General features: G+C 51.1%; 1 protein-coding gene across 1 annotated transcript in view; it reads left to right on the forward strand.

Moving 5' to 3' along the window:
- The window catches only part of LOC107120364 (WD repeat-containing protein 86-like), a 15,441-nt gene extending 14,840 nt beyond the window's left edge, over positions 1-601 (forward strand). Inside the window, exon 4 of the mRNA XM_015423049.1 lies at positions 380-601. Coding sequence (XP_015278535.1) covers positions 380-601 — 222 coding nt within the window. The remainder of the gene's footprint in view (positions 1-379) is intronic.
- Positions 602-14,334: the final 13,733 nt, after the last annotated feature.

Here is a 14,334-nt window from a genome sequence, read left to right on the forward strand (position 1 = left end):
CCTGCCCCCCAAAAGGCAAGCGGTGAGGTGGGGGCTGAAAGTGGGAGAACTGGTGGGGGCAGGGGAACTGGCACCCCTACCTACAACTGAACACTTCATTTGGGAATAGGGCCCAGTCTGATGCAGGCTTGAGGTGTGGAACGTGGTTTTCATGTCCAGTCTGTGAGTGCAATGCAATAACAAAGGAGAGAGAGCTGGTGAACTGTCTGTCCTACAGCCGACCCATACACGGTCTGGGATTAGGTCATACGGGGAGGGGAGGGGAGGGGGAGAGAGCCTCCCCCCCCTCCCCCAAGCTGCATCTTTGGCACCGCGCAGCAGCTCTGTTGCGGCTGATGCCGGCCGCTCCAGGCTTTAAGCACGGCCTTGTTTGTTTCAGATCCACAATGAACTATTGTACACGGCTTCCCACGACGGCACGCTCAGGATCTGGGATGTACGGCCACTCTGCAAGCGGGGCAAGCGGCGCGGGAAGAAGGAGAGGTCCCTCCAGGGCAGGAGCCCCCAGCGGGGAAGCCTCTCCCGCCTCTTCAACAACAAAGTGGGCTGCGTGGTGCACCGAGAAGGTGGCGGGGAGCAGGAGGCCGTGGAGCTCATGTGACAGCAGGCGGCGGGGGGGACCGATGCGGCGGAGAAGCTGCGAATCAGTCATGGGCACACAGGCCCCCTCCCAGGCCAAACGCAGTTCACCTGCTGGGTTGCGGAGGATTTGATCAGCCTGTCTTTTGCTGCTGGAGTAGCACTGTGAAAAGGGGATGGGGAGTCTTCTGGCAGGCACAATGTGTGTGTCGTGTTCCATTTCGTGTGTGTGTGTGTGTGTGTGTATGGGGCCCCTCTTGCTGCTGCCCTGGTGCAGAGCTGACGAGAGGCACTGAGAAAGGGAGGTATACCCTCATAATGGCTTCCTTCCACTCTCCCGTCCGAGGCGGCGTAAGTCTCCTTGGGCCTGTGGAAGGCTGGGTGCCTGGGCAGGCCAGCTCAACCCTCATCTCTTGCCTCCAGGCCTGTCTCTTTGGGGAGAGGCTGCGGCTCAGTGGAAGAGCCTCTGCTTGGCATGGAGGAGGTCCCAGGTTCAGTCCCCGGCATCTCCAGTCAAAAAGGACCAGCTGTAGGTGGTGGGAAAGGCCTCTGCCTGAGTCCCCGGAGAGCCGCTGCCAGTCTGAGTAGACAATACTGACCTTGACGGACCAGAAGTATAAGACTGCTTCGTGTGTATTCTTGTGTGTGTTAGCAGCCCTCCTAGGGTTGCCAGCTCCAGCTGGAGATTTGGGGGTGGAGCTTAGAGAGGTCAGGGTTTGGAGAAGGGAGGGGCCTCGGCAGGGTATGTTTAGATAGCACCCACCCTCCAAAGCAGCCATCTTCTCCAGGGGGGGACTGATCTCTTTTGTCTGGAGAGCTGCCGTCATTCCAGGAGAGCCCCAGGTCCCACCTGGAGGCTGGCAACCCTAAGTCCTCCAGGGCAGCCGTTCATCAGGAACTTTCCCAGGAAGCTAAGTGTTTGGAAGGGGAAGGGGTTGTGGCTCAGTGGAAGAGCCCCAGTCTTGCACGCAGACAGTCCCAAGCTCAATCCCCGGCATCTCCAGCGGAAAAGGGCCAGGCAGGAGGTGACGGGAAAGACCTCTGCCTGAGACCCTGGAGAGCTGCTACCAGTCTGAGCAGACAAGACTGACGTTGATGGATCTGTTAGGGTTAGGTCCGATTCAGTATAGTGGAGCTTTGTATGTGTTCCTGTGTTCCACCTGCCCCCGCGGGATATCCGCTTCCTCCTATGAATCTGCAGTGCTTTCAGGATAGGCAGTATCCAGCCAGTGCAACTGTGACCTGGAGTGGAAAGTGCTGGAGCAGAGGAGATGAGGAGGGGGGTGCCGGCTGAAGGGCATAACAGGATAGTCAGTTTGGTGTAGTGGTTAAGAGCGTGGACTCTAATCTGGAGAGCTGGGTTTGATTCCCCACCCCTTCACATGCAGCCAGCTGGGTGACCTTGGGTCAGTCACAAGTTCCTTCTGGAGCGGTTCTCTCAGGAGCAGTCCTTGAAAGAGCTCTCACAGCCCCACCTACCTCACAGGGTGTCTGTTGTGGGGAGGGGAAGGGAAAGGAGATTGTAAACCGCTCTGAGACTCCTTCGGGTTGTGAAGGGCGAGGCATAAATCCAATCTCCTCCTCCTCCTCCAACCAGTCTGAGAAGCCTTCAGAATCTGCCCTGGTGGTCCTTGATTCCTTGGGAGGGACTGTGGCTCAGTGGCAGAGCACCTGCCTGGCATGCAGAAGGTCCCCGGTTCAATCCCTGCCACCTTCAGTTAAAAAGATCAGGTAGGAGGTGATGTGAAAGACCTGTGCCTTCGACCACAGAGAGCCGCACCAGTCAGAGCAGACAGTACTGATGGACCACGGTCCGATTCAGTATAAGGCAGCTTCCTTTGTGTTCATGCGTGAGTGTTGTCCTGTCGGGAAGGTGTACGTAGTTATAGCCCATCTCTTGAAACGTTGCGAGACGCCCAGGCTTGCAAAAAGATTTACGGCAGCTGTCTGTCCCCATCAGATTTCTCAGTCTTGCAAAGAGAGGGAAAGTATTTTATATCTCGTTTCAGTTTGTGGGCTGCCGCTCAGTCTGGGGCCTGGGATTCTCCCCTTTGTGTCTCTCCTTGCTGCCCAGCAGGGCCTTTTCATGCCTGCTTCCTATGCAGCAGGTAAAGGTGTGGTAACACAAACTGGGGGAGAGCGAGCCTGTCACTTCTGCTAATTCGCCTCACAAAATCCACCAGCAGTTCAGGCCCAATGGCGGCTGCTTTGCAGGTCCACCGTTTTCGGCTTCAGTCTCTCCCAGGGTTAATCACCTTTCCCCTGTGGATGGGCCTGAAAGCAGGGAGGTGTCTTTGAAGCAGGCAGTGGGATTACTGGCAGATTGAGCCCCTTCTCTGGGGGGCCCCGACAAAAGAGAGGCAGCAAAAAGCCTGAGGTGTAAGACAAGTGCCCAGAGCAAATCTCAGATTTTAACCTGGGGAAGGTCATGTCTCTTACCAGGAGGATGAAAAACATCTTCCCAAGTACCTCTGAGCAGGTGGGAATGCTCCCTCTAAGCTGTGGAGCCTTGTGAGCAAAAATTCAACTTTGTGAGCTCCTGGCATGAAAGTGGTGAGTAAGTGATTTGACTACTGCATAAATGAGTTTGCTCTGGAGCCATCCCTTCCTGAGCGAAGGCAAAAATCTGTGAGCTGGAGGCTAAAAAACCCGTGAGCTAGCTCGCACTAACTCAGCTTAGAGGGAACGCTAGTCTTAACTGCCACACCTTGACTGTTGCGGGACAGTAGAAAAGAGCCAAGAGTCCAGTAGCACCTTAAAGACTTTACAAAAAAAATGAGGCAGGCTATGAGGTTTCGTGGGCAACGCTCCCTCTAAGCTGTGGAGTCTTGTGAGCAAAAATTCTACTTTGTGAGCTACTGGCATTAAAGTTGTGAGTGAGCAATTTGGTGTTTGGTGTGATGTTTGCTCTGGAGCCATCCCTTCCTGAGAGAGGACAAAAATGTGTGAGCCGAAGGCTAAAAAACTCTGAGCTAGCTCGCACTAACTCAGCTTAGAGGGAGCGATGGTGGGAAGTTTTTCGATGTACCTCTACTATACACCTTTGGTCCTGACCCGGGTAGCCCAGGCTGACCTGATCTCATCAAATCTCAGAAGCTAAGCAGGGCCAGCCCTGATCAGTACTTGGATGGGAAACCACCAATCCAGGGTTGCTAACCCTGAACCTCTTTGGCCTTGAGAACTCTGTGGGGTCACCATAAATCGGCTGCAACCTGACGGTACTTTGCACCATCACTACTCATGTCTGGGATTCAGGCCAGAACTTCAGGTGAGAAGGTGTGGTTGCTGCACAGGCCTATCAATTCAGGGCCAGATCACGTGTGAAGCTACAGTTCTGTGACCAGAACTCGGGCATGCAACGGTGGCCCTGAAAAGCAATTGTGGGGAAGGGAAGCCTGGATCGGGGCCATGCAATGAGGGAAATGGGCTTCCTTGCCCCACCAACAGTTTCTGTGGTCGCCCACGCAGCCACTTTAGCATTGGAAGGGGGGGGGGAACCACAGGCACAAATATGGGGGGAAAGACAGGCACAAGTATGGGTGCCTGTCTTTTTCCTGCTGGATTTGAAGCCGTGCAGGAAAAACCATTGTACGTATGTACCTGCTTCCACCCAGAGATTTTGTTTCTAACCTGGAGTGGGTTATTTTTTGGGGGGGGACAGGGAACGTCAACACAACATTGTCTCCTCATCATCTGCCTCACGTCTGTCCTGTTGCTGTGCTGTGATGTTTCCTAAACCAGGTTTGGCGTGATGTTTTTGGGCAAGAGAGCAGTCTTGCCTTGTACATTGTGCAGTTGGGAAAGTGTGCTTTCCTACAAGTCCTCAGTAATTGCTGAGTCATGATAGTGTTAGGCTGTCGCCATAAGTGGTCTACTTTTTAAAAGAACCCTTGGGTTGTGTGTGTGTGTGGGAATAATGGCCATGGGGGGCTGGGGCTAAGAGGGCAAGGAAAACTTCTGCAGCAGCTTAAGGAACACGAAACCTCATCGCTATGTGGATACAGCCTGGGTGGGAGAAGATTAAGACACAATGAGGCATCAATGTCAGGCGTAGGAGTCCCAAGTGTTCACCCCATTTCCCTAGTACTATTGTCTCAATCCAGGTTCCTCCAGTCTGGTGCAGTGGTTAAGAGCGCGGACTCTAATCTGGAAGAACCGGGTTTGATTCCCCACTTCTCCACGTGCAGCTGCTGGTGTGACCTTGGGTCAGTCACAAGGTCTCTCAGAGCTGTTCTGGAAAGAGCAGTTCTGGAAAGCGCTCTCTAAGCCCCACCTACCCTCAGGGTGTCTGTTGTGAGTAGGGGAAGGGAAAGGAGATTGTAAGCCTCCTTCGGGTAGTGAAGGTTGGGGTATCTCCCCGTCCTCTTCTTCCCCTCCCCACTCCTCTCAATTGGCTTGGAGGGACCAAAGTTCACTTCTGGAGTTCCAACTGGGCAATTACGGCATCAGGGGGAGTTTAGCTGTGAGCGCTGCCTCTGTGCCCAGACAAGTTGGTGCTGCCCTCTCAGCAAACTAGCCTGATTGCCCTCAACCTTCTTAGCTCTTTGCTGATCCCATGAGTGCAGGTGAGCGCTCTCTAGTGCCATGGAAACGCCCCAGCACCAAACCCTGCTGCGTGACACAGCCGTCCCACGACTCCAGCTGCTCTTGCAGGATAACTGGCAGTGTTCCCTCTAAGCTGAGTTAGTGTGAGCTAGCTCACAGTTTTTTAGCCTCTGGCTCACACATTTTTTTCTTCGCTCAGGAAGGAGGGCTCCAGAGCAAACTAATCTATGCAGGAGCCAAACCACTTGCTCACAATTTTAATGCCAGGAGCTCACAAAAGAGAATTTTTGCTCACAAGACTCCACAGCTTAGAGGGAACATTCTGGGAGGCACCTAGCCAAAGTCCTATCAGGATGGAATTGGAAGGTTTGGAGGAACTGGGGGTGGGGGGTGGGAAATACTGTGGCTCATCTCCATGGGGTTGGTGGCATAGGATCTGGAACAGCAGGCATTTGGGCAGGCTCTTCGGGGAGGGCACAGAGAGATGTTTTTGTCTTTGAACAGAGAGATGAACCCTTACGCCAGAGGTGCATCGTATTATCCAAAACGTGAAAGGGTGTAGACAGGTGTGTGCATCTTAAGTGATGAGCCTCCTTTGGATTTGTGCTTGCCCCTCTTTTTTTTTGGGGGGGGGAGACCTAAAAAGCTTCCGAACTGAAGCAAGCCCAGGCACAGCCCCCCCCCCCCAAGTTGTGCAGTCTACCGATTGGCTGGTCTCTGTGACCCTCACAAAACCACCTCCTCACGCAGAGAGGTACTTAAGTTTAAAACAAAACGGTGGTTTGTTTAAAAGATGTGCTGAATAGACAGTTAAATGGATAAGCACGCTCAGTGCTGGGGGGAAGCAGGTTTTCTAAAGGCAGCCTGCCAGAAATATAGGACGGAACGAGCAAGAATCTACCCTGGAGTTGGAGCCAGGGATATGTGTTAAGGAGAAACTGGGCTTACCTGATTTTGCATAAGAAACAGCGTCTTCTCCTGGAGGTATGTCTGTATTTACCCACAGAAGGGGTAAGCCACATTTAGACCAGAAATCAGCTTTTAGAGGCAGTACTTAGGACATTTGGGGCAGAGGTCCATCAGTGGCTATTAGCCACAAGGTATAGATGGAACACCATGCCTGGGCAGTGATGCTCTGTATTCCTGATGCTTGGTGGGGCAACAGTGGGAGGGCTTCTGGAGTTCTGGCCATGCTGGTGGACCTCCTGATGGCATCTGGGTTTCGGCCACTGTGTAACACAGTGTTGGACTGGATGGGCCATTAGCCTGATCCAGCACAGCTTCTCTTATGTTCTTAGCCACAGGGTGTAGATGGAACACTGTCTGGGGCAGTGTTGCTCTGTATTCTTGGTGCTTGGGGGCCAACAGTGGGAGAGCTTCTGGAGTGCTGGCCCTGCTGGTGGACCTCCTGACGGCACCTGGGTTTTGGCCACTGTGTGACAGAGTGTTGGACTGGATGGACCATTGGCCTGGTCCGACATGGCTTCTCTTACGTTCTTATGCTCTGTATTCTTGGCACTTGGGGGGGGGGGAAGGGGGAGGGGTTTCGGGGGTTGCTGGTGGACCTCTTGACGGCACCTGGGTTTTGGCCACTGTGCGACACAGCGTGTTGGACTGGATGGACCATTGGCCTGGTCCGACATGGCTTCTCGTACGTTCTAATGCTCTGTATTCTTGGTGCTTGGGGGGGGGGGAACAGTGGGAGGGCTTCTGGAGTTCTGGCCTCACTGATGGACCTCCTGACGGCACCTGGGTTTTGGCCACTGTGCGACACAGCGTGTTGGACTGGATGGACCATTGGCCTGGTCCGACATGGCTTCTTGTACGTTCTTATGCTCTGTATTCTTGGCACTTGGGGGGGGGGACAGTGGGAGGGCTTCTGGAGTTCTGGCCTCACTGATGGACCTCCTGACGGCACCTGGGTTTTGGCCACTGCGTGAAGCAGAGTGTTGGACTGGATGGGCCATTGGCCTGATCCAACATTGGCTTCTCTTCTGTTCTTGTGACTGGTAGGAGAAAGTAGCTGCCCAGAGGCTGCATTTCCCTGCTGGTGGGAGACACATCTAGTCTGAGGCTTCCAAAGACCTCTCTTCCTTGGAAGGCTGTGCTTGAGCCAGGCGTGAACCACCTCTGGCCCCTTCTGCTCCCCGTCCTCTCCGTTTAGATAACCACTGAGCCATAAATGAGGGACTGTTGTGTTGCAGACTTGGTTGTAGCACTGTGTGTAACTGAAACATGCCTCAGTTGTGTGCGTGCGTTTGTGTGTGGCCTTTTTGTTGTACATTGTAATCCTAGTGACCATGAAAACTTGCAAAAGGAGGAAATAAAGATGGTTATGCAGACAGTGTTGTTTCCTCTGGATTGGCTTGAACCCCAGGAGACTGAGAAAGCCTCTCGCTCTAGATTGGCTTGAACCCCAGGAGACTGAGAAAGCCTCTCGCTCTAGCCCAGCACCAAACACAAGTGTAACAGAAGTGTAATAGAAGACTTTGTGTATACTTTGCTTAAAACGCAGCCTTTCTGGCCACAATGTGTTCTACAGGAGAGAGGAGACTTATTTGAGAAGGCAGATCCAAGCATCAGGCCCTAGTGTGTATTGTCACTCCTTTCTCAAAGCTCGGTCTCCACAGTCCTCGCTTAGCCACTGAGATGGCTTTGCAGAAAGGATTGGTTGGATTGGTTCATCTCTTTTTTTTATCCGTTTAAACATTTTATTTTCAGGATATTGCAACATGTTCAAAATTATAACTTCACGTTAATCAAATCCTTTTGATTTTCTCCCTCCCTCCCATTCCCGAGCTTCCCGCAATGTTCCCACCCCTTCTTTAACATTAATTCTTAGTTTTCATTTTATTCCACTTATTACTTAATCCATTAATTTCTGTTAATATATACTTATATTCTAAGTCTTAGGTAACCTTTTAGTTATCTATTTCAGTTCATTCATTTTCTATTTTCTGTTCTTAATAACTATCAAAGCAAAGTAAATTATTCTTTACATCCCAATGTTTTTCTATATACTCTTTGAAATCCCTCCATTCTTCAAAAAATTCTTCGTCTTCTTTATTATTAAGTTTCTTTGTCAGTTTGTCCATTTCTGCCATAAAAAGCATTTTCTTTATCCATTCCCATATTTCCGGTATTTTGTCCTGGTTGGTGGTTCATCTCTTGAGACCCAGGAGGATGAGGAGACTCGATTGTCCATCCAGCAGAAAATTTTGCTTGAGCAAGAGACAAGATCCAAGATGAGTGCTGCAAACTCATGGTGAAGTTTGGCACAGTTGGACCTGGGTGCATTTGGGCTCTGAAACCTCTGATTTGCCCGTCTCTTTCTCTTCAAGGGCCCTTGAAGAGAAAGAGAGCCAGTTTGGTGTAGTGGTTAAGTGTGTGGACTCTAATATGGGAGAACCAGGTTTGATTCCCCACTCCTCCACTTGCACCTGCTGATGTGACCTTGGGTCAGTCACAAGCTCTGATAAGCTGTCCTTGAAAAAGAGCAGTTTCTGTCAGAGCTCTCTCAGCCCCACCTACCTCACAGGGTGTCTGTTGTGGGGAGGGGAAGGGAAAGGCGTTTGTAAGCCGCTCTGAGACTCCAAGTGAAGGGTAGGGCGTAAATCCAATCTCTTCTTCTCTTCTGCATTGTCATTTTTGTCACTCGTTCGTCCCTAATTGCTTCAGGGTCGTCCCCCCCCCGTGTTTTGCTCTCTCTAGCAGTCCCAAAGGGAGCAAAACACCAGTGGAAAAGGTGGGGGGGCGGAACCCAAAGCAATGGGGGCAAACCAGTGACAAAAATGACAATGCGGAAGAGAGCCCTTTTCCCGGTTATCCCCCCCCCCCAATACTGTTTTAGGACTTTGATAGGACCCAATGCTCCCTCTAAGCTGTGGAGTCTTGTGAGCAAACATTCTACTTTGTGAACTACCGGCATTAAAGCGGTGAGCGAGCGATTTGGCCGCTGCATAAATGAGTTTGCTCGGGAGCCATCCTGCCTGAGCTCAGACAAAAATGCATGAGCCAGAGGCTAAAAAACTGGGAGCTAGCTCACACCGGCTCAGCTTAGAGGGAACACTGGACTCACCACCTCCCAGTGACAAGCGAATGGACCAGAGGGCTTCAAAAACCACAGAAGTGTTCCCCTTCGTTCCTAGGACGCCTGCAGATAAAAACGTCTTACAGCCATTTTAGGACATGTCTGATGATGAACATCACTTTTAAGCGGGGGTCGTGGGGGTATCACTTCCTGTCAACCTCAAGGGAACCAGCCTCCATCCTCGTTGTGATGATGGGGGAGGGGCGTTTAGGCATTTGGCCAACTCTTCTGCCTGCCTGTTTGAGGTGAATGAATGCCTCTCTTATTTGGTTTTCTGTCCCTCAACAGATGACAACATCCTCACGCTCCTGCCAATACTCTGCAGGGCAAATTGCAAAGACTCCAGCTAGAGCAGCAGCTGGGGGGGGGGGTGCTGCCGCCCATGTTGGAGAGAGAGGCAGGACTCGTGTTTCTGCGCTCATTCGCCTTCACGGCGCTTGTAGAGCTGCCGACTCGCCAAAAATCACGAGACCGGCATCTTTTAAATAGCACACCACTGGTCTCTTAACGACAGTCGTTCTTGGGAAAGGCAGAGAATTTATTAAACACAGTCGTGTTCGTTCACCCTATTTTGTGGCTCGGCTCAGACATAATGTTGAAGCCATGATTTCCCCCCCCATTAAAATTTTATTTAAATGTAAACATAAACAATTAACATATTCATGAACATAACAGAATCCCAACAGATTACAGCAGCACAAGCGTTAAGTTATTTGCCCACTAAACAAGCTTAATACAACCACCACATTATATTTAATATATACAGCCATACCCCGTAAAGGGAGGAGCTATATTATTTTAAGATGATTAACTGTTTTAAGTCAGCATCACTCTCAAGAGCAAAGCCATTTTTTATCTTTAACAAAAGAGGGAACTACTTTTTCTGAAAGGAATTGAATTATTGGATACGGTGTTCCCTCTAAGCTGAGTTGGTGTGAGCCAGCTCAGTTTTTTAGCCTCTGGCTCACGCGTTTTGTCTTAGCTCAGGTGTCAGAACCCACAGCCAACAATGAAGTTCACGCATTCAGGAACGGTAATACTTTTATTGCAGAGCTATAGATGCAGTAACATAAGCACTGTTAAGAATGGCGGCGGCCCCATGGGCATAATAGGATATAGGGTATTCGTATGCACACACACACCCCCAGTCCTGGCCAATTAGGCACTCTCCCACACGCGGGATAAAGCTTGGAGACTGTTAGGTAGCTAAAGCTGAGAACCAACACTCTCCCACGGCACCAGGAGAAACCCAGACAATACAACTCCCTCCTGCACATCCGTATAGATAAGCATTTCGGTGCAAAGCAGAGCAAGCACAGAAAGGAATGCATTAGCAATTAACCAGACACAGACCGAGCTCCCCAACCCCCATGGCAGCGTAGCTGACATCAGGAAGGATGGCTCCAGAGCAAACCCATTTCTTCAGCCAAATCACTCGCTCAAAACGTAATGCCAGTCTGCTCACAAGACTCCACAGTCTTAGAGGGAGCGTTGATTGGATACCATATAGAAACAAATGATGTTTGATAATCCTCACTGGCTTGAGTAGAAATACCATTTGCAATTTCCCCCATAATGAATTGCATCCTTACCTTTTCACAGCACCCAACGAGAGAGGGGCCTAGATTCAATGCCCACTTAGAAGCAATGGTGAGTCTAGCTGCGGCAATCAAGAAGCCATGATTTTTTAAAAAATGACACTTTGGGTGTGAAACTAGGATTTGGTTGGCAGATAACCACTTTTCATCCTGGTTTGGCTCAACAAGTGCTGGTTTAATCCCTTGGTTCTATGGCCGGGTGAGGCAGGAGGCCTCCATGAACACATCACATGAAATTATAGGGAAGTCTAACTGGTTCAGAAACCAGCTTCTAACCATGGTTCCAAACGCTAGTTTGTTGGACCCAAACTCACCATAGTTATTGGACTGGCCTGTGATTAATTAAACTGTAGTTTAAGCCACGGTTTCATACAATGTTTGGACCGAGTCAGTCTTGATTAGCCTCACCGTAGCCTTGTAACAAAAGACAATATGACCCATTTTACAGATGAGGGACTGAGGCTGAGAGCCTTTGCCTAAATACTGAAAACTTGACGACTGCAGTGAGATTTGAGCTTCGTGCCGAACCAGAGCATCTGCTTGCTTATCTCCCAGCATTTATTCCACTTCTGCTAATGAAGGAAAGGAGGCAAGCCAAAGGCTACGTACACTGTGTGGTGTCAAGTCTATACTAGCCTCCTAGGGGTGCCAATTTCCAGGTGGGGCCTGGAGATCTCCCAGCATTGCAGCTGATCTCCAGGTGACAAAGATGAGTTCCCCCGGAGGAAACAGCTGCACTGGAGTGTGGACTCTGGCACTGTACCTCACTGAGGTCCCCCCCTCCACAAACCCCGCCCTCTTCAGGCTCCACCCACTCGCACACACAAATATCTCCAGGTATTTCTCAACCCAGAGCTGGGAACCCTACGTGGTTCTTGAGCGTTCATCTGGCATGATGAGAAAGACCTCTGCTGGAGAGCCGTTGCCGGTCTGAGCAGACAATACTGATCCTGATGGGGCCGATGGTGTGATTCAGTATTTGTTTGTTTTATTTATACCCCGCCCTACCCCAAGAATGGCCTCAGGGTGGCTCACAACATAAAACCAGCAAATAATAAAAACAGTAAAACTATAAATAGCAATAGCAGGTAAAACCAAACCCATGCTCCATAACATAATTACCCCCCCCCCCATTTTTCTTTTCAGTGCCCACGTAGTACCCAGAACAACAGGGCATTGGAAAGAAGAAGATATTGGATTTCTACCCCGCCCTTCACTACCCAAAGGAGTCTCAGAGCGGCTTACAAACTCCTTTCCCTTCCCCTCCCCACAACAGACACCCTGTGAAGTAGGTGGGGCCTGAGAGAGCTCTTTTGAGGACTGCCCTTGAGAGAACATCTCTGGAAGAGCTTGTGACTGACCCAAGGTCACACCAGCAGGTGCAAGTGGGGGAGTGGGGAATCAAACCCAGTTCTCCCAGACTGGAGTCCATGCACTAAACCACTACACCAAACTGGCTCTTGAACAGGGTCTTGAACAGTGCCATGGGCAGGGCAGAGAGAGCCAGAATAGTATAGTTGAACTCCCACCGACTCAACCAAAGGCCTGGTGGAAGAGCTCCGTCTTGCGAGCCCTGCGGAACTGTAATAGTATGAGACCGCTTCTTGTGTGTTCGTGCACGTTCCCTTAGTCACCCCAACAGAACTGTGGAGGGGCAAGTTACTGGCCGAGTGGTGAGGTTAACTGCAGTGAGCACAGCCGAACCCTGGAATATCTTCCCTACAGAGAGAGCCAGCACTGTCCCAGGAATTTTGAACTAGGGCAGCAGGGGCAGAGGTTCCTCCAACACAAAAGGCATTGATAGGAGAGAACACTGGAGCTGCCTGGCTGTCTGGTTCATCATGTGACCAAAGCATTCCTATAAAGGGACATCTTCCCTTTCTGGGAGAGCCAGTTTGGTGTAGTGGTTCGGCGCACGGAGTCTAATCTGGGAAAACTGGGCTTTCTCCTCCATTTCTCCATGTGCAGCTGCTGGTGTGACCTTGGGTGAGTCACAAGTTCTCTCAGAGCTGCTCTCAGCCCCACCTACCTCACAGGTTGTCTGTTGTGGGGAGGCGATTGTAAGCCGCTCTGAGACCCCAAGTGAAGGGCGGGGTATAAATCCAATCTCCTCTTTTTCCCCTGCCCACCCCCCACCCCCAACAACAGAGAGAATCAGACCTTGGGATTGGCACAGCCCCTGCTGATCTTACAGGCCGGGTTTCAGTCACGTAATGGGGGGGGGGGGGGGGGCCACACATCTGAGAGACGCAAGTGCACCTGGCTTGGAGAGGCTGGATGTGCTTGGCAGGAAGAACTCATCAGACTTCCAAACAGGCAACCTGCTGGCATCCCTGCGAACCGGTGATGCCAAAGGCAAGAACTCAAGGCAAAAGCCGTCAGGACATTGGCCGAAGCTGCACCCAAGACGCGCCGCTCCAAGGGAGAGAAAAACCGAGACAGCCTGCTCGAGCCCGGCTGACAGCCGTCTGGATCACCGGAACAACAAAGGAAGCTGCCAAAGAAAGGACGATGCCGAATAAAGGGTGCTGGTAGGCTACCCCTCCCCTCACTGCATTGTGGCCCTAGGTAGGATTAACTACTATGCTGTAGTACTCTGTGCACCGCTCTGAGACCCATTAGGGGTCATGGGCGGTATACAAATCACATGTAAATAAATAAAATTTTTAAAAAGCAGTGCTTCGTGTGTGAGGGCCTTACGTCCTGTTCTCACACTTGAGAGCCAGGATTTATTTATTTATATCCTGTCTTCCTCCCCAGGGGGAACCCGGAGTGGTTTATATCGCTCTCCCCCTCATCCCTTTTATCCTCACAACAACCCTGTGAGGTAGGTCAGGCTGAGAGTGTGACCGGCCCAAGGTCACCCAGCAGGCTTCCACGCCACAAGTGGGGATCTGAACCTGGGTTTCCCCAGTCCCTAGTCCAATGGAGAGAAGAGATTGGAGAAGAAGAGATACCCCGCCTTTCACTACCAGGAGTCTCAGAACGACCTTCCTCTCCCCACAACAGACACCCTGGGAGATAGGTGCGCCTGAGTGGGCTCTCCTGAGAACTGCCCTTGAGAGAATAGCTCTGAGAGAACTTGTGACTGACCCAAAGTCACACCAGCAGCAGCATGTGGGGGAGTGGGGAATCAAACCCGATTCTCCCAGATTAGAGTCCACTACTCTTAACCACTACACGAAACTGGCTATATGAACCACTACACTGCGCTCTTATCCACTACACCAAACTGGCTCTCTGAAAGTATCTCAGGGGTATTAACCTCTCCCCAGTCTCAGGGGGCTTTTGGTTATCACAGAGATGGCTATTTTCAATTGTTAACTGGATGTGACATGCCAGTCAAAGGCACTGTTCCCTGCTGTCTTTAGAAGCAGAAGAAATTCTCCCTGCACTCAGCCCTGGTCTGAGAGCCAGCACGGATGACAGACAAAAACCTAGCCGGTGGTTTTCGTGGGTAAGCAGTCATGGAGACAGATGCCCTGTAATCAGGTTGTCTGCCACTGACTAAGCAGTTTTCAT

Source organism: Gekko japonicus, unplaced genomic scaffold, assembly GCF_001447785.1.
Source record: "Gekko japonicus isolate JY-2015 unplaced genomic scaffold, Gekko_japonicus_V1.1 scaffold253, whole genome shotgun sequence".
Classification (NCBI taxonomy): domain Eukaryota; kingdom Metazoa; phylum Chordata; class Lepidosauria; order Squamata; family Gekkonidae; genus Gekko; species Gekko japonicus.